At 30.3% G+C, this 27,365-nt stretch overlaps 2 protein-coding genes and 1 long non-coding RNA gene across 3 annotated transcripts; all 3 read left to right on the forward strand.

The window, feature by feature from the left end:
• Positions 1 to 3,966: 3,966 nt before the first annotated feature.
• LOC111034583 (adhesive plaque matrix protein-like) lies at positions 3,967 to 14,638 on the forward strand. Its single transcript, XM_022315867.1, has 4 exons — positions 3,967 to 4,077; positions 4,921 to 5,825; positions 13,035 to 13,056; positions 13,889 to 14,638. Exons 1-4 carry the CDS (start codon positions 4,066 to 4,068, stop codon positions 14,411 to 14,413), a joined length of 1,464 nt encoding a protein of 487 aa, XP_022171559.1. The 5' UTR covers positions 3,967 to 4,065; the 3' UTR covers positions 14,414 to 14,638.
• Positions 14,639 to 19,710: 5,072 nt separating this feature from the next.
• Positions 19,711 to 21,251, forward strand: LOC111034580 (cuticle protein 7-like). Its single transcript, XM_022315864.1, has 2 exons — positions 19,711 to 19,841; positions 20,450 to 21,251. Exons 1-2 carry the CDS (start codon positions 19,830 to 19,832, stop codon positions 21,023 to 21,025), a joined length of 588 nt encoding a protein of 195 aa, XP_022171556.1. The 5' UTR covers positions 19,711 to 19,829; the 3' UTR covers positions 21,026 to 21,251.
• Positions 21,252 to 22,002: 751 nt separating this feature from the next.
• On the forward strand, positions 22,003 to 23,083 carry LOC111034587. The gene is made up of 2 exons (XR_002604560.1): positions 22,003 to 22,352; positions 22,787 to 23,083. It is a non-coding gene; the product is annotated as an uncharacterized LOC111034587 (long non-coding RNA).
• The last annotated feature ends 4,282 nt before the right edge of the window (positions 23,084 to 27,365 follow it).

Below are 27,365 nucleotides of genomic sequence, written 5' to 3' on the forward strand. Positions count from 1 at the left end.
TTTGGATACCACAATATGCGATGGATCTAAATCGCGGTTTATCTTCGCACCGTCGAATGATTTCAATTCGCTCACCCCGATCCGGTGAATAATATTGCAAAAATATAATATAATATCGTGTCTGTTCGGGAAATACAATTAGATCGATAGACGACTTCGAGTGGTGGTACACGATGACTGTATATTGTGACTGCGAGCGATTCAAACAACATCGAATTACCTACTTACTGCTGTCTGTTGGGTCCACAACGCTGTTCTTCGTCTAGAGTTTCAAAATGGAAGTTTGCTTATTTTTTTTACTGAGCTCCTTTCGACTAAACGTTTATCCAAACATGCATACATGACTTAAATACGTTAGACGCACACACATACACACACACACACACACACACATGCATTATTATAGTACATTATTATAGTGGACCTCCCCGAGGGGTATACGCAGTATGACTATAAGAACATTAAACACTCAACCTTAACGTTATGTCACCCGGCAGCTCGAAAATAAAAATTGTACCAACAATTGTTTCTATTTTCTTGTTTTTATTATTTTTATTTTAACATTTTTTTGTAAGTATATAAAAATAATATTTATAATATTATGTTTTGGCTTACGGTTGTTAAATTATTCGGTTCAGACGTTTCTGCTACAGTAATCTAGAAAATGGCACCTAACAATAGTCGTCAAAAGATTTTAATGATTTTATTGGTGGATATATAAGCCTGATTATTGCTCGAATAATGAAACCAATGCGTAATACGGATGCAGTAATGCATAAAACATTTTTATACGATATGAGCTAAAATACATTTGGTTTTAAAATTTAAATAAAACGATGTTATTGCCATACCTAAATTTACAATTGCAAATTCAAACCAATTTGTTTTTTTTTTTACATCATGCAGTGAACTACATCCAATAAATTGTATAGACCCGATTACTCTTCTGCAATATTAACTGCTCTGCTGAAAAAAATATTAGCAACCACTCATTATTCTTTTAAATGTTTATAGTAGGTAAAATGGCTTTGCTTGACATTTATTAGTATTTTGGCACATTTGGAATGAGTTAAATTACAATAAATGTAGTACCTATATCAAATTGGACACTGTGAAGTTTCATCGGTGTCCTGCCCCCGTCATAATCATTCATTTTTGTGAAATAAGGAAATGTAAAATACTTACACTGTGTAGTTACTAATGGTGAACATTAACCAATACAACGGTAATAGTATTATAAATTGGTAGTTAAAATATGTCAACATTTTCTTTTGATAGATACTTTCATGCATAAGATAAGTAAAACTCTATTAGAACTTTAATTTTATTAATTGCATTATTACATAAGTAGGTATTTCTGTTTATAAAGGTTCCCTAATAAAAATGTATTTAAAGCCGTAGGTCACTAAAGTGTGTAAAACATAATTTATAAATTGCTGTACATCAAAAGTAATTCTTATTATAGTAGTTAAGTGCACTATATATAGGTATTTTTTTTAAGTTTCAATTTTTTCAAAATTTTATAATAATTTCAACATAAAAATCTATTATTAAATTGTAATTATATGTTTTTACTTATTACGATTCACCTAACTAAATAACTGCTTATGATGATATGAATTCGCATATTTTAAAACTAATGGTTTTTATTTATGAATTAGGTAGGTAGAGTTGTAGATAATAATACCGAAACTTGATTGTAAAAATAATAGCAGTCTCGGCGTTTTCAGAAAAGGATTACAATTAGTTATGGATACATTAATTATTGCATACTAACTATGAAAGCTAAAAGTTCAAGAAAAACAAAACTATAATTCATATTATGTATTTTTTTTAATACTTATAGTTGATCATTGGAATTTAAAAATTCTCGAAAGTCGTTTAACACCTGGCCTATAAATACGTGTATAAAATGTTTTAGTTACATTATGTTACAAATTATTTAACATAATGTTATATAAAGGCGTGTCGCTTGATAAGTGCCTATACAACTTGTAACCACTTGTCACAACCTGAAAAGTGTATGCATCCGTCTGACTTGAGGGAATATACGTAATATATTTAATAACTAATAAGACCAAAATTGTATTATAAAAATAAAATTCACTGACATGCCGTTATCGTGGATATGAAGTTGAATAACAATGTTTAATACATCAAAACCGTAAGGTCTAATAAATCTCCAAGTAAACTATGTAACTAGGAACTGGAATGTAAACGACGTTTAAAGACGCCTAATTATTAATTTTCATAATTATCATTGTAATAGTAGGGTAGTAAACGTGGTTAACAATTTAATTATTATGGAAAATACATACTTAATTGTAATTACTCGACATAAAAGCCAAATTAATTTTATGTTTAACAAATCACGCAATGAAAATATAGTTGATTATAAAATATACGAACTAATTGTTCCAAACATGATGAGTTTACATATTATTTGATCATAATATGATAATGATAAACGTGAATAGAAAAAAATGTTTTAAATTCCGTTTTCGTCAATTTGCTTTATTAAATTAAATACAAATTCTTATTGATATGATCACATTTTAACTCATTTTTACCATAAAAATTATTCTCAAAATCTATAAACTGTTTTATTTTATTAGAAATGAGATGACAGCAGTATAAATATGATAAATTGGCATCATCCGGATTCATCATATTATATTATCTAATTACGAGATTTGTCAGTGACGCAATAATGGTTTATGATGTGAACATTATATTGAGTTACCTCGATGTCACCTGATTTCCAATAAATTTCATCCTCGATCACATATGTATCTCATTTTTATAAGTGTGTGAATTAAGATGATTTATGATATCGAAGTAATTTTACGGCAATTTCATCCACTACACGTTTTTATTACTTATGAGCTTATCGAGAGTCAAGGTCGATAATGTTAGGCCTGTACTACATCATACGCGACCAGAATATTTTTTTATGATACACATATTGAGAAAATAACTTTAACTACGGCTGGTATATCCTAGTTGAGTCCACTGACGACTATTACAAGGCTATACGTATTAGAATAAGTAGTATATTTTATAATTATTATAAAAATAAACTCATAGGTCCTGATTACCTATTGGATTAAAAGTATTAACTTTACGTAACATGATGGAATTAATGGATTAATAATCGATACGATTTAAAAATACGAAAAATAATTAGGTTTCTACTGTATAAACAAGTTTAAAAATACTCCTCATATTAATATAACCAGTCTGATTAACATAAACGCAGTGAAATCTTAATTGGACGACACGAAACAAGTTATCATACAAATTGAAAAAATTAAAAATAAAACACAAAACTGACAAGTAAAAAACATTACACTATGTATTGTCACTAATTATAAATTCATTATTATAGGATATATCTTTTATAACCAATGGCATATTAAAAATATTTTTTAAGAATAACGAAATGGATGTGACTTGACCGCGTATCATAGACGTCTGTAGCGATTTTACTTTTCGACATCGCGGCTTCACCTAACCTGACCCCCACTTTTTTAGGATTTAGAACACTATTCGTCATTCGTTTGGTGCAATGTTGTATCCTAAACATCAACCTAAAAAATACCATATTATAAATTTTAATTTATGTTTGGCGGTTCAAATTTTTATTTCATTTGAACTTAGAAAGTGTTCAAGCATAGGAAACGTGAAATATTGTAACGTGGTCGTTGGCTAACCAGTTGGTGATTCAGCTCAATCGCGATCGCGAAAACAAATAAATAAAAATAGAACCGTAACGATATGTGCATAACAATAATATGTAATAACCCGGCTATAGCTGGTTCTATTTCGGTAAAACTTCGCTCGGGGGAACCCCCAAACGCCCCGCCGGGATCACGCAATTCGGCCGTTCATGATACTGGGTACGCCCTCGCTACAGCCTCCACATACGGCTACAGTGCCCCCCGGAGGGAGCAAACCCAACGCTCGGATTAATATATAAAGCGGCTCCTTGTCAATCAACATTACTCATTCAACGTTCAGTATTAACACACTTAACAACAACAAAAAAACTTATATTTATTCGCAATGGCATTCAAAGTAAGTACCATATAGTATCATATTAAAGAGGTTTAATTTCGCGGTGCGTTAAAAATAGTGCTTAAAGTTTAATATTTATTTATTTCTTCGGTATCATGTCGTTTCATCGGAAATAACATCGGGCATGTTAGTTCGAGAAGTTTATAGTGTTTAAACGAATTGCGAGTTTACTTCTATTCAAGTTTATTAGTTTCTTAAATTTATTACTTTACAAACTTAAAGAAATAAGTGTTCACATAAAAAAATGCGGATAGGTGTATTCTTGTGCTTTATTTTAATTAAAATATTCAATTTCATAGTTCGTTAAAAGTTATTATTTTACAGTAAAATTTAAGTTTAGCATTATATTTCCGTTATTTTATGATATTAAATGTTTTAAAACATCTCTGAAGTTACATACATACAACGAACTTAAAATTAATAAATTGTAGCAATCAATGAAAGAAAAAAACCGCTTCGTACACTTTAAATTTAATCCTGGAATGCATTTTTTACATTTGCTGTGTATATGTGAGAAAAATGTTTTACAATAATTATTTTCCCATTTTCTTTAAATATTTTGTTTGAAAATTCGAGTTTTTAGTTGTGTTCCGTTCACACATAATTATATATTACTATTGTTACCTATATTAAGAATTACTTAACAGCATTTAATTTTCATAGAAATAAAACCAATTTAGAAGTTTGCCATACAATAAGTTTTAATTCAAAGATATTATAATATGGACTTAATAATCACAGTTATTATGATAGTAACACCGATATAATAGTTGATAGTGTGTGATAATATCAGTGACATACTCATTAGAACTACTCTAAACTCGTAGTTTTATTTTTATTTAGACTATCGCCGTCTTCGCCTGTGTGTTGGTTTCCGCACTTGCCGGTCCAGTAGCCCCAGCCTACCCGGCACCGTCTGCCTACCCAGCACCATCAGCTTACCCAGCACCATCAGCTTACCCAGCATCATCAGCTTACCCAGCACCATCGGCTTACCCAGCACCTGCCTACAAGCCTGCCTCATACTCCGCACCCAAGGCATACGCCCCAGAACCCGCATACGCCCCAGCCCCATACAACTTCGACTACAGCGTGCACGATGACTCCACCTACGACATCAAGAGCCAATCCGAATACAGCGACGGAAACGGTTACGTAAAGGGATCTTACAGCTTGGTCGAAGCCGATGGCACCAAGAGAATCGTCGAATACACCGCTGATGATGTCAACGGATTCAACGCTGAAGTGAAGAAAGAAGGAACCCCATCTTACAGCTCTGCCCCAGCCTACAAACCAGCCTACAAGGCTCCAGCTTACCCAGCTGCCCCAGCTTATCCATCAGCCCCAGCTTACCCAGCTGCCCCGGCTTACCCAGCTGCTCCAGCATACTCTGCTGCCCCAGCTTACCCAGCTGCCCCAGCATACTCTGCTGCCCCAGCTTACCCAGCTGCACCAGCCTACAAGCCAGCTTACTCCGCACCGGCTTACTCTGCACCAGCCTACAAGCCAGCTTACTCCGCACCGGCTTACTCCGCACCAGCATACTCTGCACCAGCCTACCCAGCTGCACCAGCATACCCAGCTGCCCCAGCTTACCCAACTGAGTCCTACCCAGCTGCTCCAGCATACGGATACTCCACACCAGCTCCGGCTTACGGATACTCCACCCCAGCTCCAGCCTACGGATACTCTACCCCCGCCCCAGCCTACAAGCCATCGTACGCCGCCCCAGCATACAAACCTTCCCCGTACAAACAGTACTAATTCCTCTTTAATTCTAAGAAACGATTATTATAATTTATTGTATTTTTATGTAAATAAAATTTCAATTCGTCTATAACTCAGTGTTTGAATATAATTAAATATTTTTTATTTCCTAATTATCCTGACCACTCTGACTAAAGAATTAAAAAACATTTCACTTTTATTCCCAATATTGTTGGTGTTAAGTACAGTGACAACATGTTCACAACACAACAGTAGGTAGGCATATTAAGTCTTATCTAGTCATGTAGATATACGTGATTAAAATAAAGCAATTGTATAATGAATTTTAGTCTAACCATTAATTTAAACTTATCAAAAAATATATTTCTAAATTAATGGCATTAACTTTTTCGTTTTCATAATTTTGATTGTGAAATATTTTATTCAAATAATTAAAAACTAGTTTAAGTATGTACAATTTATAGACATACTATTATTGAATACCGTCTCATAGGATGTTTAAAGTCAGTGTATTATAGAAAAAAATTCAATTTAATCACACATATTGTGTTAAAGTTTATAAATGATAATGTATCATAAGAAATATAATATATTTTTATTTGTAGAAAATACTTTTTAAAGTAAATTGAAAAATATTAATAAATTACTCAACATTGTGTTAATTGTGTTGGCTCATATTTTAATACGAGTGTATGAAAAAAGACTTCTATTTTAAAATAAAAATGTAACTATTTATTTTTATACAGTAGGTAGATGCCTCCTAAATCTCCAAATTACATTTGGTTGTAAATATGGTGATTAGTATTTTTGGTTAATTTTTCTTTGTTGTTTTTGAAAAAATAATATAGCATTTTATAAATTGTAACGTGTGGTCAATTCTTATTTATTTGATGGATACAAAGTATCGTTTTCAGTTTACTTTATTGAAAACCGTTCAAATAAATTACTGTATAATAGACGACAGCACTTATGGTTTGTTCGACGGTTAACATATGCGAATTTCATTGTGACTAATGGACTGTAGTATGCGATTTATTGCTTTTACTTCAAGCACCAAGATGAAACACTATGTGGTTTTTGTAATTGATCTATGGAATATATATTATGTATATATATTGTACTACATAATATACAAATTATAGTCAGATGCTATTCATATGATATATGAAATAAAATATAAATAATTAACGCTTAAGATAATTAAAATAAGTTTAATTAATGCCTACAAAGTTAAAAAAAAAACATAAATTATTAAGCTCATCATCTATGTTTTCGAGTGTAGGAATCACTACAGAATATTACATGAAATTGAGACTTTAATTAAATTTAAAACTCATAATATAATTAACATAAATAAATGTTGCATACACCTATGTTATTCATTACTTTTTTTTGAAATTAAAACGATTGTTTACTTTTAATTCTTTCAATATTTATAATTGTAACTTTAATTTTTTTTCAATAATTCTTAAGAACATGCTACCCACGCGTTTATTGTCTCCGTATTACCAATTACGACATACCAAATTGTTGTTCACTAGTTTGAATAGAGTGCAATTCAATTTGATATTAGAGTGAATTTAAGTATTATAAAACTTTTAGGTAAGAACATTGACCATGCTTGAGCGTCGGTGGATTTTCGATGTTTTCATTTTCAAGCAACACACGAGTATGTGAAATAACACAAATCATAAAAGCTCATATCTCGCTTGAAAATTATAATATCCAAAAATGCACCGACGCTTAACCTCTATGTTCTTACCTAAAATGTTGATAGTAGGTCAGTTCACTCGGATATCAAAACTAACAGTACACTATTGAAACTAGTGAATGAAAATGTTATATGTCGTACTTGTGTAAGATGGAGACACAAATGCATGGGTAGTGTCCACTTACCAAATGTAAAACAAATAAACAAACACATAATTAATAAATAAAAAACTCTTAATATTTATCAAAGTTTTTATTTTATACTAAATACTGTTAATAATATTTCCCTAATAAAAAAACATAATAAATGATCTTTTAAGAATACCATTAGAGACACCAATAATTATTGTATGATAAGTAATCCACGACCATAATTTAGATTTTAGACATTAAATAAAATCACACTATTATTAACGTACATTTTAACATTTATAAAACGTTATTTTACAAATCACTTTATTAGATAACATTCAATATGTTTGTTCATAATTATTATTGCGCGATTCATATTATAGGATCTTATAGTTTTTATAAATTGGAAATAAGAAATAATTTGTTTGTTGAATTTTGATATTAAGCTCTTATAAATAACGTGGTGTGTACATTAAATTATATACATCGTTTTAATTCATGAGTTTAAAAAAAAGTATAATTCAGTGTTATTTTTTTGTTACCATATTTTTTATTCATAAAAGCAACTTTCGAGTTACTTACCAATTAAAATTATAGTAAAACCAAAAATGTATTCCTTATATATAATATAACTATGCGAAGTTCGTGAAACCTTATAATATGCCTACGTCATATAGTGTTACTTTTCCAAGGTGAACTATACACGCCAGTGATGTGAATATGTTGGACCTGTTGGTCAGAAAGTGAATCTCAATGAATCATTTTTTAATTAGGCCACTTGACATTGTACTTATAAACATTTATAAATTGATGTTATTAAAAATCTTTTCGCAGCATAACATAATAAACTTTAATGAGCCTTAACCTGGTACAACACAGTTTAGAGTTTTGATAAGTCTACATTATATTTAATAACATAGCATCATCATAATTACTATAAGAATAAACATTTTTAAAAACTAAGTATTTTTAAAAACAGAAAGTTTTTATTTACTATATACTGAAATCAAATTAAATTGCATGGTATTTTTTAATTAATATAGAACTCCATCGAAGGCCTCTTGTAAGCAATATAAACAAGTATATAGAAACGTACAAAAGGTCATTGAATACTGTATAGCCCCGGCCTAAGTCATAGGTCTTAAAAATATGAATAAACAAAGAGCACCTCCATAATGACGACGATTCATCAGTATTGTAAATAATATAATACGTAGACCGTCTGTCGGTCGTTGGGCGGGTTCGGCGACAATTCGCCGTGTACTTTGTTCGAACCATCATTGTAGACTGATCAGAAAGCAAACTGTCGATCACGATTAAACCATAATATTATTTAGAATTATGCCAGTGGAATAAGATATGAATATTCGTTTCACAACAATTTTTTGAAAGTTTCATAAATTTCAATGAAAATAAAAGTAAATATTTAATAATTCAAATTGAATATGTTACTTTTTTAATAGTTACTAGGGATACATCAATAATTATTAATGCTTCATAATGAGTTTTTAGAATTTGAATGAAAATACATTCGCAATAAATATTATTTCAAGTGGTATAATTTTAAGGATAATTATATCGATCAATTATAGACAGGTATGAATAATTTGAAATGGATACTCAGCCAATTTCAAAATAAAAAAAATTGGTATTCAAAAGTGGTCGTAGGCAGATAAAGGTAAATCGAATTTATATTGCAAAACAAAATTGTTAAAACATATTGAATTTACATTCTATAAGAAAACGAAAACCCGATTGATTTTTACGACCTACATACATGGCATACATGCGGCATCTCATGGCGTGTATTATTAATCAATGGCGTAAATGATTAATGAGACAATACAAATAACGTAATTATAACTATTTTACATACAAAGTAAATATACTTTGTCTGGAACGCCTAGTATATAGTGTCGTCATAAATGAGTGCTCAGTAAGTTTATAGGTACGTCGCTCAGTGACGCTCCCAAAGCATTAGCAATTACGTCGTGGTGGATCCGCTCATTATCGAATGAAATCGAAAAATCTACTCTTTTAACCGGAAACCGAAGTGTTTTTGAATTCTGATCATTGCGAAAAAATTTTGTTCCCCGCCAACGCATAAGCAATAATTATTACATTATAGTTAGTCAACTGTTTACCGTATACGTCATGAAATAATATAATATCTAGACTTGATCGATGGCCAGACTAACATATTATAACAATATTTCGATTTTCGGATTTATTGTTATTTTTTTTTCTCGAAATTTTCGATACTTATAAAAATAATAGTAATTACAATAATATTAATCAGACCATAGGTAGTATATACATATGCATAACTGGGGGGTCCCCCATACCTTGCTATAGATTGCTATAATAAGTGTCAACACGTTAAACAGAGGTAGTTCACACGTCTTCTGCAGTCTTTTGCTATCTTCTACTAAAAATGTTGTTATGTTTATTGTTGAACATCTTTCTATCTCTCGTTTTAAAAAGATAGGTTATACTAGTATAGTTGGACTACGTCGTATACAATATGTATTTATCCACCAATGTTGCCTCCCCCCTCACCCGGACGATTATTACTTAATCGATTATTTTTCTTTGTTGAATTTGTTTTTATTATTTACCATACAATTAACAGTTGATAATTGACGTATTTAATTATGAGTAGAACCTCAGCAATGATAACATACGCCTCTCTTAGTGGATGTTATATAAAACCAATCGAAAATAAGTTGTACATTTGACAAGCTGTTAAATCAAATGCAATATTTCATGGTGTAGTAAATATACGAGAACTTCGCAGTGTAAGATTATAGTTAAATAAATTAAAATATTAATACGTCCGTTACGAAATCGAAATAATCATTTCGTATTAATGAAGAAATCAATTTTAATAATAGACGGATTGGCGTCGGTATCGCGTTCCTTTACAATATAGTTCGCCATAATATATAATTGGTATACGAGTTCTGAACAGTTTTCTTACTCCCGACGATTAAACGTATACTGTAAAAGTTCATTAAATTCAGCCTTGTCTACATCGTCCCACAATATCATTGATCTCCGACCCCTTTACTCTCAAACTCATCATGTACACCTTGTACTTCAAAAAGCATATACGAATACGTTGAGATTCATTATGTAGGTACCAATCGTTGTATTTTAATTTTAATTCGATATTTTATGTGTCATGAAGTATAATATGAATTTAAAATGTATAAAAAGTTAGGTAGGTACCTACTTCATACAAGTTATATTTTAATACATAATAATAGTAATAACTTTCGATTGTCTTAGAAACATAATAATGATATATTACTACAGTTTATGAATATAATATAGCAGATTAAATAACAACGAACTACTATTTTCTGGTAATCACTAAATAGTTACAGAGTATTGCCGTAAATTACGATTGTTTTCGTACACTATAATATAATAGCTATGTGTGTTATAGCGATTAATTAAAATTTAATTTATTTTTAATATACCTGCACGGAAAAAGAGATGCAACAGTTTTATGTTGAGTTGTAGTCAAAATGTGCTCACAGTCATATTTTATACAGTTGTACTATTAAAATATACACATAAAATATATATGCTAAAAAGTCTCATCTTTATTAGACATTTTAATAATAAAATTATCGTTCTCTATTTTTAATTTTTGCGTACTAATCGATTTTTCGTGTTTTAAAATTAGTTAAACGTTTTATATGAAAACCAATATTGAATGTTATAGTTGACTATACAGAGCTACTAAATTGCATCAATATTTTAGTATGAAATTCAGATATTATGAATTGTATTAGACTAAGTAATTACGTTAATTACGATATACATTTTATTATGTATATAATGCAAACAATTAATTTTATTTTTTATTTTAATGTAACAATTTCCTAGTGTAAAATGAAATTTAAAATAAATGTATAGTACCTATAGACGTATATTGCAATCTAAGAAACCTTAAATCTGGGTGTGTCACGAAGTTATATAACTATTAAGTACTAAATCTAGAAACGGTTTATATTTCGAGAGTGAGTGAAATATTATGTATATACAATGTACATAATATTATAAAACATGCTCTTATTAATTTCATACACATCGACATTTAAAAATAAAATAATAGTAATAGAAATTCAAAATATTCTACTATAACATTCATCACTTTTAATTATTACACTTATTATAATATTATAGTAATTAATTGGTAAATGTTTTTTTTGTATTAAATAAATATTATTTTTTAGACTACTATTCGTTTCTTTAATTTACGAAAAAAAAATTCAATCTCTTTACATAAAGCAAACCAGCATGATGTTTATAACAGAAAAATATATTTTCTTCGTTCTATATAATCAGAACTACCTTATTAATTCATAAAAGAAAAAAAATAATGAGTTCTTTGACATGTAGATGTTATCATTTTTTTATTATTATTTATTAATTAGCTTTTAGTCAGTAACTATGGCAGCTTGACAATAATTATGCACGTATTTTATAATATAATAATGTTATGAGTTATTTTCTACATCATCCAAAATAATATCAATTTCGAATAGGTATTTTGATTTGTTGTTGACCGTTGAAAGTATAATACTTAATAATACATGTGGTAGATAAAAATAATATAAATATTCGAAACAAATATTTTCGAAAAATATATATTAAACCCTTAATCTAGAAAGCTTGAACTTGGATTAAAAATATATTTAAAAATCACCAATAATTCAACACCATGGTGGAATATAATATCCAATCACCGTTTTAGAGACAAATATGTGCAACATTTTTTATAATAGTATTTAACAACTCGAGAAATGCAGTAAGCATTGTGTTATACAACCATAATATTCTAAATTGGATATCAGAGCATAATATGCCCACCGAATCGTAGGTCTTTTGATCGATTAAATGTATCGTGGAGACCTTCAACACTTTTATTCGGGTTAAATTACAGCGAACATACCGCGTCTTCATTTCACGGTATTATTATTACTATACGAGTATACAGTTTTCTTCTCCTTTTCGTCTATTACGTCGACTCTGAGAGGATAAAATGATTGTGTTGCGCGTACAGTACCTATCTCGGTGGAGCAACATGTTGGTGCCCATTACCTGAGGGGGAAACCGGACGACCCGGTGACCCCCTTGGGCGCTCACGCCCTCGCGTGTTTGTTGTCCACTCGCGCGGGCGCACGCCGTTGCCCCCCCAGGACAGGGCAAGTATCGCAATACTCGGTCGTGTGTATATATACCAGCGAGGACCATCCGATCAACCACAGTCAACTACAATCCACACTACGAGTACTACAATAACGGCAGCTCGACAACTCCAATACAAAATGTCCGCCAAAGTAAGTGTAATTTTATATTATTATCGTTGGTAGTACGGCGAGTGCACACACCACGGTTCGGGTATAAGTCTATGTCTCAAAAACAGAATAAAATTCAACAGTCTGTCGTCGCGATTACTTCATTCATTGAGAACAATTATTCTCGTTATAATTCCCCCGACTTAAGTTTTCAAATCATTTCTACTAGGTGATATTTTGCGTATCAAATTCAACTAGGAATAAATGTCAATTTTCAATAAGAACTCTCGCAACAAAGAGTTGTGTTAGCCGTAAAGCAATCACTGCAATCTTTTAATGTTCCAAAACCGTGAGGGACGATCAACGGTTAAGTTGGCCGTAATTTGTAACGGGCGATCAGCGACCAGTTGTGGGAGGGGGAACACACATGGATCTCGTTAGGATTGATAAAAAACACGCGGATTAAAGGGAGCGTGCCACGGCGAACGGTCAACGTTGCTCAACCAGTGTGATCGTGCATGCGCATACGTAACAATACAACACTTGGGCGCACCGCTATCGACCGGTTTCCATTACTTTTACTCGCCGACGGGCCGACGGACGGAACATAATAATAATAGTAATAGGTATCGTCATCGTCGTCACGACTACCTCTTCGAACAAGGTCGTACACGCAAACTCCGATAAATCCTCCTCCGAACGTGCGTATTATCCTTATACGGATCGCCGCGGCCGACGCTTAACCCTTTCTCTATCTCACTCACGCACACTTCGAAATCGGTGCGAAAACACTATACATCGTCCCATAGACGGGTCGAACGGTTTTAGCGAAGATCGATCACATTATGCTAATAAACGTTTTTGATTTTTGTTTTCAGTTGATCATCTTCGCGGCTTGCGCCGTTGCCACCGCCCTGGCCGTCTACAAGGAACCTTCCTACCCATCTTACCCAGCTGCCCCAGCTTACCCAGCCCCAGCCTACCCGGCCGCCCCAGCTTACCCAGCACCAGCATACCCATCTGCCCCAGCCTACCCATCTGCCCCAGCCTACCCAGCGGCACCAGCCTACCCAGCGGCACCAGCATACCCAGCGGCACCAGCCTACTCAGCAGCACCGGCCTACAAGCCAGCTTCATACGCCGCCCCGAAACCGTACGCCCCAGAGCCAGCCTACTCTGCTCCGTCTCCGTACAACTTCGACTACAGCGTGCACGACACCTACACCGGTGACATCAAGAGCCAAAACGAATACGCTGACGCCAACGGTTACGTCAAGGGCTCCTACAGCTTGGTCGAACCAGACGGCAGCAAGCGCACCGTGGAATACACCGCCGATGACTACAACGGTTTCAACGCCGAAGTCAAGAAGGAAGGTGGATACCCCGCACCTGCCTACTCTGCACCGGCCCCGGCCTACAAGCCCGCCCCAGCACCATACAAACCAGCATACTAATAACACCACCGTCTCAATTCACAAACGTTGCATCTCAAACGCCGACATCATCATTGACGACTTAGAAGACTGTTTTAAGTCTCGGTACATTTTCGTAGCTGTTTAATACACGTTATCTCATGCGTGTGTTTTATATATATATATATATATTTGTGTATTCACTATTGTCATCGGTTTCATCTTGTTTTTTTGTAAATAAACGTCATCCATGTCGTAACACATAAAGAATTGTTCACTATTTTTTATGTTACTATAAATCGTTACCATACCTACATTTTATAATGAGAAATTCATTAGATACGACTTTCCATTTTCTACGCAGTACCTACCTGCATGTAGACGAGCAAATGCGTTTTGCTCCTCAAGGCAACCGGCCCATGTGGCCACACGAGTAGTACATCGTACATGGGATATTATAATATTACATTGTATGAAGTACTAATATGGTTTATGGTATGTCCGTGCACAATCCATGGTGAACATGCACGATCCAAAAATAAAAATGTATACTTTGCAAATAATCCATTATGATATAATATGACCCACAATAAGTTACTACCTGCCTAAATATTTCTCAGGAATATTATCGATACATTTTCATTAATTGTATTTATAATATATTAATGTTATTACTTATTAATCATAACAAACTATCAATATGATTCTTCTTTTACGTTTTGTTTAGCGTCAAAATTATATAAAACGCAGTGTGGACATTTTTTTTAATGTATGTTTAGTGTTTACTGTGCATGGGCACATGGTTATATTCTTTATTTGAATATTTAGTTCAATTCTGAGAATTACGTTCCAGGCACTACACTCACTTCAGTACTTTATCCAAATACAAATTTAAATCATATTTTATGTCGTTATATTCATCAACTTATCAAGTTAACGTAATGCGATTTACTATTCATTGTATTTTTGTCAGGAAAAAAAAATAGCAACTTAATGTATGATTTCGTTTCCCATTTTCATAATAAAAAAACATGAACGTTTCAGAGTTCTTAATAATAAAGAAAATACAATACGCGTTGTTAAAATTGAAAAAGTACGTAGGTGGGTACGTGCAACCACCGTCTATACATATATATTTATACATTATATACACTTCGTATATACCGTGATAAACAAAATACGGAAAAGTGAATGTATTTTGTATTTGTTCATACACGAGTTATTAATATAATATATTATGAATATATTATGTATATGTAATACAATAATGAACGTTAAACATGTGATGCAGGTAAAACAAAACAATACTCAAAAGTAAATATATATTTATTAATAGCACACACATAGGACTTATGTGTTTTATGATAAAATCATTCTTCACGCATGTCCCGAGTTGTTATGAAAGTTCATTCGAAGTAAATCATTATAATATTGTTTAACATGATATGTTTACATTGCATTTGTGATATACATATAAATACATAATACAGTATTCCAAGTAGGTAGAGGGAAACGATATTGGTGTTCAAATAAATGTGTTTACTTTTGTTTTCCTAAAACTATTTTTACAGAAACAAAAAAATACACATATTATACCCACATAAAATTATACGGCTTTAAATCATGTTTTTTTGTTTTTGTTTCACCAACCATTGCGATAAATATATATTATATTTTATTACATTTAAACTATCACGTACAAAAAAAGTCTTGTGTTTGAATGTATAATTTGCACGATTTTGCAAATTTCTCTTGGAATTGGGTGTGATTTTATTTTGCACCACCAAATTACCTATATTTAAATTGCCTCATTTCGTTTTGCCACAAAAAAAAAAATGAATTAAGAAATTATTGATTATATGTTTCTGTAAGGATTATGACCTTTAAATTAGCAAATTTAATTTAATCAAACTCATTATCTTAAAATAATTAAAATTTGTATTTATTATATAAAGTTATTTTAAACCTCACAATAGTAATATAAAATATATGTGGCTAGTTTTATTAAAATATTAACTAGTAAATTTTTTTTGAATGTCATTAATATTTTTTAAAAATTGAAAAATGTATCGTTTAGTATGAAAATTAAAATTTCAATTAGTTGTATATTTGAATACTTTTTTCATTAAATCTTTAAATTGAGATTATATTTAATATCTCTTCTGTAATAATTTTTATTTTTTATGTTTTCCAGACATCGATTATTATTATAATATTTTTATTATTAACATATTTACAACCTATCTTAGTTGTTACATCAAGTCGATTTTAATCCAATTAATTTTTTTATTATATTATTTCCTTTTTTTCAACAACATAACCGAGTTTATTATTTTATTTTTTTAATAATTTTTCTATACTATTACTATTACTTCACTCTTATATTTTAAACTTAATAATTTTCTGATTGCTAAAATTAATTTATTTTGTTTAACCAACAAGGAACAACACAGGAAAGTAGTAAAATTGCCTATTTTATTTGCCGTTCATTCAAAAGGGATTGATAATAATATAATATTATCTAACCACAAACTAGTAACTAGTAACTACTAACTAGTAACCACCCTGACAAAAAAAACCTCAAATATAAAGTGAATTGATCAAATATATAAATGTGAGAGATTTAGGGTGGGATGTAAGGGTCCTTTTTTATAATGTCATATCTCGTTATTTTAGAATGATTATATTTAATTTAAATACTAAAATAATAAAACAAATATTGTTCAACCTTTATTATGATGTGTGATTATTATCTAATGATTAAATGATTATAAATCATGATGTGACACACTAGTTGAAAACCACTGATCTACTCATTAGATATTAATGTTTACATATAGAATTAAATTAATTACATTTAAAATAAATTAAAATTGCTTACTACCTATGTTAGGTAATTGCTATTATAGTATTAATCATTGAAATAAATGTAGTAATAATATATTATTTTCTATTGTTGAGTTTTTTTACACTTACAAATTAACTTTTATGATTCATTTGACAGTGGTGACTGCCTACTACCGAAACTGATATCAATTTTTATACACAGAATCTGTCTGAAATGTATCAATATTATTATCTATATACATATATAAAAGGTGTTTTTCAAAGCATACTCAACCTCTTTTTACACTTCATTTTTTGTGATATCCCTATAACCATTTGAATTCTACGGAATCATCGGACCATACAATATAACGCAACTATAACACACATTTTTAACTTGATATTGTATATTATTATATTATATCAAATGTATATTATACTTATTATAATAATAATATGTAAATACATATTGTGTATACCATTTTCTAAAAATTGTTATACAGTACTAGACTATTTTTCCGAGGAATAACTTGGATTTATCACATATGTTAAATTTTACACGCACATTATTATAATGTGTAAATAGTAAATAGAATAAATTCTAAACATCTGCAATGTAACGGTCGTAGAAGCGTAAGATTTAATATCTATCCCTACAGAGTACAATGGACGAGTGTACGAGTATAATACAATTAAAATGAAGGGCATCTAAATGAATAACTCTACATACGTTTTGTACAAGTGGACCAGAGAATCTTTTAAAAATATATCAGAGCATTATTTTGTTTCTCTCTGTTTAACACCATTTTTTTAATATTATTAATAACCAACGTTGTGTTAATAGGTTTAATGTTTAAGTATTAGAGTGAATTGACCTATTTTCAAATTGAATGTCAAAAATATTATCTGAATTTGTAATTTGGTTTTTTTCCGACACAGATAATTTTCATAGTTATTAGTTAAAGGTGGGAAGTTTTGATAATGACCAATATTAGGTTAATTTATTATAGTATTAAAGCTCACTACGTTCGTTCTGTTGAACGCAAATTGTGTATGCTGCGCTTGGGTCAAAAAGATAAAACAAATAATGCACTAACATTCTTTTATAATACCAGTTTTAGTGTCGAATCCTAATTTGGTTGCATTCTTGTTATACGTTTTGAAATGATTGAAAATGATTACCAACAAATAATTGTTGTCATTTCGGGACTGTAGAATACAATTACACCTGTTTTTTTTTTATTTACAGATAAAATGTATGGCGTTGTTAGTTGCTGACAGGATTCACTTTAGGCTGTGACGTATTGTCGTTGTTCATCAGACATTTTTTTTTTGCTCTCCTTTTCCATCAACTATAAAATTTTCTACACAATTCCTTAATATTATTTATTAAACCCTTTCGAAGTTGTAAGATAGTCGTATTATCCGGTTTTATAACTTAGTAATTTAAGTAAGTAGGTTGCACATAATTTTAACTCCTTGCTAATAATGATGGTGGTTATCTATCTACAGATTTATGCTTACGTAGAACAATTATACTATTACACACACTTGAAATGTAGTATTAAGTCATTTGCATACCGGAAATATCCACACAGTCTCGGTCTCTCTGAAAACTGGATACATCTTCTGTTTTTACTCGAAAAATCAGAACACCAAACTTTTTATAACATCTTATTGCATGAATGTATGATATGATAGTAATCCTCACTGTACATAAGTATATCGACATATCAACGCATATCCTACTAAGATTGACAAAAATCAACTCAGTAAAATGTAGGTAAGTATATAAATATATAATATAATTATGTGGAACCATCATAGTGTCTTATTTTCACAAAAAGCGTAAAGTTACTAAATTGGAAATCATTATGAACAACAGGTATCGAGAAAATTATATAGATGCTCATTATACCTACCTTGGTAGTCAAATATAGTAAGTTATGAATGAGTTTTTTGACAAGTTGAAAAGTATAATGTTTGTTTTATATTGGATTATACCTAAAGTTTATTTTTATAGAAAAACAAACTTGTTTAAATGTTGTGTTAATTCAAAAATACGTTAAATATAAACTCTACAAATTTTCATCCACGAATTATTAATTGTATCATTGTATGTATAATTGTAAATGTGGAATGATATAGTATACTTTAATAAAAAATGAATATTATATTTATCAATATTCTAATAATGACCTAGTTCAATAAGTACCAGCCCGTAGAGCCGGTCCTACTAACTCATCGTGTTTTCATCGCTTAGATTAATTTCGCATAGGAAAACATTTAAATACTATACCGATTATAACATTATCAGGCGGTATTACGAGGAGACATGGCGTAACAATATGCCGGGCCCCTTTTGTCTGAGGGGGAAATCGGTCAACCCGGTGACCCCCTTGGGTGCATACGCCCTCGCATACATGGCATGACTGTTGTGTCTACAAACGCGTTGACCCACCACGCTTCGGTGGCGATTGCCGTTGCCCCCCCAAGTTAGGGCAAGCTTGGCAACTGTTCACTCGATGGCGAGTATATATACCAGCGTAGACCAACCGATCAACCACAGTCATCAACGACCAACACAACAAACAGTGCTGCAGTAACTATCACTCGACAACACACACACAAAATGTCCGCCAAAGTAAGTGTACATTTGTATTATTATTATTATAATTAATAACTATTCATCTTAATAACTTATCGTCAAAGCTTGACGGTATCCTTCAGTGTCATTCCAAGAAAACTTATATTTTTCATTGTTACTGTCATCCACTCGAGCCTAACTATACAGCAAACTATTGTATTACCGTTATTTGATCTAATAAGAAAAACAGCAGAAAGTGTGCGTGCAACTACACCAGCTGCCGGTCAACATCACCCGATTTGCGTAATCGCGTGCACACGTAATAACAACACTTGGGCGCACCGCGATTGCCGCCGGGCAGACCAGTTTTCATAACTTTTACTTGCCGACGATCGACAAACGAGCTCTTCTAACAAGGTCGCACTCTTCAACTCCCATTGCATATATCCTCCGGCGATCGGCTGTGCAGTCCTTATACGGGCCGCCGACGGTTAACCCTTTCTCTCTTTCTTTCTCTCTTTCTCTCTCTCTCACACACACACATCAACACACGAGGTCTCTACGATTTTGGCTCGAAATACCACACCGTCTCATAGACAGGCTGAACGGTTATTGTGAAGATTGACCGTTTTTTTTAACAAGCGTTTTTTAATTTTTGTTTTCAGTTGATCATCTTCGCGGCTTGCGCCGTTGCCACCGCCCTGGCCGTCTACAAGGAACCTTCCTACCCATCTTACCCAGCTGCCCCAGCTTACCCAGCCCCAGCCTACCCGGCCGCCCCAGCTTACCCAGCACCAGCATACCCATCTGCCCCAGCCTACCCATCTGCCCCAGCCTACCCAGCGGCACCAGCCTACCCAGCGGCACCAGCATACCCAGCGGCACCAGCCTACTCAGCAGCACCGGCCTACAAGCCAGCTTCATACGCCGCCCCGAAACCGTACGCCCCAGAGCCAGCCTACTCTGCTCCGTCTCCGTACAACTTCGACTACAGCGTGCACGACACCTACACCGGTGACATCAAGAGCCAAAACGAATACGCTGACGCCAACGGTTACGTCAAGGGCTCCTACAGCTTGGTCGAACCAGACGGCAGCAAGCGCACCGTGGAATACACCGCCGATGACTACAACGGTTTCAACGCCGAAGTCAAGAAGGAAGGTGGATACCCCGCACCTGCCTACTCTGCACCGGCCCCGGCCTACAAGCCCGCCCCAGCACCATACAAACCAGCATACTAAATCAACGTCCCTAATCACTCAACGTTGAAGCGCATGAAACGCCAACATCATCATTCACGACTTCGGAGACTGTTTTAAGTCTTAACACATTTTCGTAACTATATACGCTTACACGCAATCTCACGAGTGTTAAGTGTGTATTTTTTTACTATGTATACTATTGTCATCAATATCATCTTAGTTTTTTGTAAATAAATACTTTTCATGGTTTAACACCAAACAGCAATTTGCTTATCTTATTTTTTGAGTAGTATATCTACATTCTATATAATGTGGTGTATTATAAACGATTGTATACTTATTTGTTGTATTCGTTTTATAATTTATTTTTCATATACCTTGAAGTTTAATTGATATATATCACACACAAACAGAGAATTTATTGTTCAATGACTTTAGAAAATGCTTTCTATAGGCAATTTAGTTATCAGCAATTAGCAAAGCACTTTTAATAAATGAACATTTGTATATGCATGATATTATTTAATATATTGAACTAAGCATATACTCGTACAAACATAAAGAGTTAAGTTTGATATTTGTAATATTTGGACGGTGTGCTACACATTCATAAATTTTGAGTTGAAAGCTATTTAGCATAAGTGAGAAACTCACAGGCTAGTCATAGTTAGTTAAAAAAATGTTCGTGTGAAAAAAAAACAAAATTTTTCCCATGATAGAAGAGTAATAACTTTGTAGCTTCTTAATATATTTTTGATTTGTTTGATATCATGAAAAATGTTATCATTGTGAGTATTTGATTTCTTATTTATAACTATAGCTTTCTCAGTTCTTTCTCGAACGGAACCCATACTGGTTCGTAACTATGCAATAACTTAATGGCAATGATGAAATATTACTTACAAGTTTCTTTGAGTTAGTACTTATAATTTTAAATATTTCTTAAAATGTTATGAAAATTTACCGTATCTAAGCTTAATATATTAAGTATATTATATATTATACCTATATTAGGTGGCTTTCTCTTAAAAATAAAACAATACACTAAGTATTCTATTATATTATAATTTAAACAATTTAAAGGGGTGTCAACCGAATTTTCATAAATCTAATTGTATTATCTGATTATTCACAATATTAATTGTTTATGGAAAAACCTAAATAATGATTTTGAAATATGTATTTTTTGACATGCATAACTATCTACGTATAGTTATAAAATTTATAATAACAGCCATTTAAATTTAAAAGAATAATATAAACAAATGTATTTGTTTTTTTTGGCAGATTATCAAGTTTTCCAAAATGTTCATACAGTCCTGCAGTTAACTGATATAAGTTATATTCTTGATAATGCACTGAAAAGGTAACTTTTGATTATTTAGTTTGTTTTTTTTATATCTTGTGAGTTGATGCGACAGTAAAAACGACTAATAACGAAAATCAAAGCAGAGCATTTTTTACTGAGGTGTCCATTTCATGCCGAAGTGATTAAATTGAGAGTTAGTTCCATCTAATACTCTTCTGGACAGTATTTGCATCCTATTCTTATATTTACATTATTGATTTTATTTTTTTTTACTGAATTAAGATTAAATAAAATGCTTACCAATATAGTATTATAGGTATGTCATATTATATTAAATTGTATTATATATATTTATTTAAATAAAATATATACAAATATAATATACAATTGTATATTGTAATATTGAATACTTGATATGTATAAAAACCTATATGAATCTTACATTATTATAATATTGTTTAATATGTATTTTTTTGTTTCGTTATTTTCAGCAGTCTTTTTGTCAAAATTGAAATGCATGACGTTTTGAAGAACCACCTTAATCTAATTATAGGTATAAGCAATGACCATTAAACAAAACAATTTATGAAATATCTATTATTTAGCTTATATTTTATTAGAGTTTTGACTAAAAATTCAGCCACAATATCTAGTCCATAGTTTGTAAGCCGTGTGCCTGTACAAAATTAAGAAACTTTACCTAATTATGTATTTGTGAAAACTTTATATACGTGTAAATCAAATGTAATCAATTTACAAGCTTATTAAAAAAAATTCTTCCGATTAAACTTAAGCTGTAATCAAACTCAACTCATTCATTCTGTTCTTTATATTACTATACCTAAGTTCACTGTTAAAAGGGCGCCTAACACCCATCATAAAATGTTTGTGAAAACCGTTTCAAACGAAAAATGTTGAGTTTATATAAAAAAGTCCCATAGTTGAAAAATACAATTTATACTTGACAGATTCCAATATTTGTAATGATGTATTTTAGGTGAGTAGTCATTTTTTTGTTGATAATACTAATTCAGAATAGTTATTTTATTTTTGATAAACATTAAAATAACACATCTTCAATAGCTTTTTTTGTATTCATCATCAAAATAATTAAAACACTACGAAATATAATGTAATACTATTATCCTTTTTATCGTGTATGAATTTGGTTTCTTAACAAATTATGGTTGAAGCTTAAATGATAATTTTTCGTGTGAAATAGTTTTTCCATATAATTTATTAGGTAATTACGCAAATTTCATCAGACAAGAGTCATGAGACAAGTCTTTTAAGTTCCTTTAATTTATTATTTTAAATATATTATTTAAGATATAAAAGTGTAATTTTCTTCAATACTTGATTAAAATAATCTACTTCAAATCTGATTTTCTATCATCCTCACGAGTATTTTAATTATTAGTAACTATCTATATTATTATTCTATACACACCAATTATATTATTAATTAATTTTAGTTTTTATAAGATTTAATCAATATGTCATAAAAATATAATGTAATATTATGATAAGAACATAACAGAATTGTATGTTATAATATTTTTCAATAACTGTAATAATTAAATCATTTTAATTGTTCGATTATTAACTTTTGAAATTTCTATCTGTAAATTACGTTTTTGGTTTACGTCACTACTTATGTATTTTTAGTAAAATTGAGAACAGTTAATTATAATTTATTAAGTTTTGAAAATGTCATTTCACATAAAATGCATTGTTGACTAAGTGTTGTTATTATTAATTTTAATTTATTCGTTAACTTACGGTACTTTTTGTTATTTTTAATTGTTTTATAACTTAAATTGATATATTTAGATTGTATAGAGTTCATTTTATACTATTCCTTACTCAAAAAGCACAAGTATTTTTTAATTGAAAATTTTACCCTAACTTTGTATTATTTAATTTCGTTTAAATGTATAATTTACCTATTGTACCTTCTTACAATATTATATTTTATTGCTGTATAGTTGTATACACATATTGATTATACATTCATACTTAAAGTTATTTTTAAGACAGACTAACCATTGAGTTCTACATAAGGTATTTTTCAGGATTTAAGTAAGTGTGGCGTGATGGAATATGGAATTTATAAACTACAATACAGTTAAGTATTAAAATTGCCTATTTAATTCGCCGCCATGTAATTTTCTTGAAATATTATTAATTATTAATTATAATTTATTATTATTCATATTAGTCAAAAATTTAAAATTAATAATCATATTTAATTAGTAGTTATTATTATTAACTTTAATAATACATGGTAACTAATAAGTCACATGCTTCAAATTCCATGTCAATTGATTTATAGAAAATAAACATAGGTACATAGACCAATTGAAGAAAATTTAAATTTAATTTTTATATATTTTACTTCAGTCAAATTATTGTTGAATCGTTTATATTTTTGTAGTTGTTTGTTTTACATATTTGTATTGTTATTAATAAATATGCTATTAAAAACCTCTGTATATTTAAATATTAACCTAAGCCCTGAAACAAAGTTTTAATTTTGGTTAAAATAAATAAATAATTGTGTCATATTAATAATATTAAAAACTGAGAAACTTACTTAATTTTCTGAAATGTTTGTGTAAACATTGTGAAAAGTTTGTTTGTATTTTTACTTTTAAACAAGATAGATAGTTACAGTTAGTATAGGTTTTTTGAAATGTACATTATTGAAGTTAACTACTAACTGTCAACAGAATTTAAAGTTATATTTAAAAAAATATAACAAACATTGACTTACCGTCATATAGTATTCGAAATGAAATTTTGAATGTTTTAATATTTCATAAGTTTATGAAATAATAGCTTTAAAGTTCCATTATTGTCGTATTTAACTTCGAATATAAATATGATTTGTGTTTAAGTATACTAATTGAAATATTAAGAAAAAAAAATATTTATGCCAAAATAATTAAAAACTAACTTTAGAGCTTAAATCATCCACAAAACATAGCAAAATTCTGTTATCGAATTGGAATAAGTCCAAGCTGTTGTTTTCCAATCCAACTACATTGATAACTCAATATTTAACGTTAGCATACCATTATGTGCTATGGAAATAATGTTTATCTATACTTTACCACTTGGCTGCATTTGTACTCCAATATTTTTAGAATTTAATGAAATGTTTAATAATATAATCTCGATTACACATTCTTAATTATATATTATACAAAATATATTATGTAAAATCAAAATACACAAAAACTTCAATATGCACCTATGAAATTGAAATGTTGAATAGTGTTTCCTCCAATATTCTAGATATGCAATGAGAAAGGGTTTCAAAAATATTAGAATTTCAAAAATGGCCTGACACAGGAATTTTATTGTATATTGTATAACCACTTACAAAAACGACAAAACGTATAAGAAATTGAAATTTTGAATCTTGAAAAGTGGTTCCTTTAATCTGTTTGTTCAAAGGTTTTATAACGGATGAACTAATTATTTTATCAAAGATATTATACTACAATATATTGTAAAGGAAAAATGGAAAACGATGGATAGATAGCTGATAACTCAATTGTAATCCCGGCTGAGTCAAGTAATACATTTTGTGTATCAAAAATGAAAAGTATTTTACGTTTTATATACGTCGTGATTTATAACAGTACAAAATTAAATGCAATATTGCATGAAACACGAACAGCTACATTAGACTGTCTGACTTGTTTATCTGTTTGAAAAAAACATTGTAATATGGTTTATTGTACATTAATATATAATATTGTAAAACACATTTTATATTTTAAAAACAAACAAAATGTGTAGTACCTATTTATTTATAAATATCTAATATTCAGAGTAGTGCTAATATTAATCAAGATCTGGAATCAGGAATATTATTTTTTTAAAAGTTAGTTAAGCCTTAAGATGAGAATCTAAATAAAAAAAACAATATAAACATTCTTAAACGATATCGTAATGCACATTTTTGTTAATTTGCTAACTCTTTTAAATGTCAACGTTATTTATATCACATTATTTAATTTAAAAAAGCCAATAGCTTTGTAAAAAAAATTTTTTTTTAGAAAAATTATGTTTTAAACGTTTCAATAGTTATAAATTTATAATAATAAAAAAACATAGGTAGTTAATAGTTAGTCAAAAGTATTAAACCAATTATTCAATTTAGGCATTAACAAACTAATGATTATTGACAAGAACGTTAAAAAATAGTTTGTATCAATAATGTACATTTTTTTCAAATTAATTGTGTTGCATTAACGTTATGGGTATAGTTTACTCAAATAATATTAACCATTTTATTAAAACGATATACCTAAGTAATCGAAAATTGAGTAATTGGTTAATTGATAATCATATATCGTAGTTAATACTATAAGATATGTATAATATTAATGGTAATATTTAGTTAGATAGATAAAAAATTGCATATTATAACACAATATACCTATAATATTATGGGATTGTGGACTATGGTACATCGATATTTTTGATGATTTCCATTTTCATAATATTATCACTTCTAGTCCAAATAATTATGTGATTTTGGTTATTTTTTGGTCACATAATATGATCAAAATATTGATTCATTTTTTAATTTCATTTCATATGAGTATAATCTATACAATTACTCTGTTGATGAATACAAATAAACTGTATGTTGATTAGCTTTGCTTTAAACTACTTGAATATAATACCTATAGTATACATTAATACTTTACGCATAAATAAATTAAATTACGGGTTTTCTCTAGATAATAGTCTTTAAGGCATTAACGACACTTCAATCGTTCTTATTGAATTCAAACAAAGTACAGACATGTGGAATTCTATAGTGAAAAAATAATGTATTCAATTATATTACAGATATTTTATAAATAAAAACGATGGAATAAGCGTTGGAGTTTGTAAAATATTATTACAGTTATAAGCATCAGAAATGAACTGAATACACCAAAAATACCGGAATACAATATTATGTCGTGATAACTAGTTAATTGTTTGGATTGTCCGTCAAGTACGAACAGTTTGCTTGGAAACGACGAGATTCGTACCAGGACTTTA

Source organism: Myzus persicae, unplaced genomic scaffold (genome assembly GCF_001856785.1).
Source record: "Myzus persicae strain clone G006 unplaced genomic scaffold, MPER_G0061.0, whole genome shotgun sequence".
Lineage (NCBI taxonomy): Eukaryota > Metazoa > Arthropoda > Insecta > Hemiptera > Aphididae > Myzus > Myzus persicae.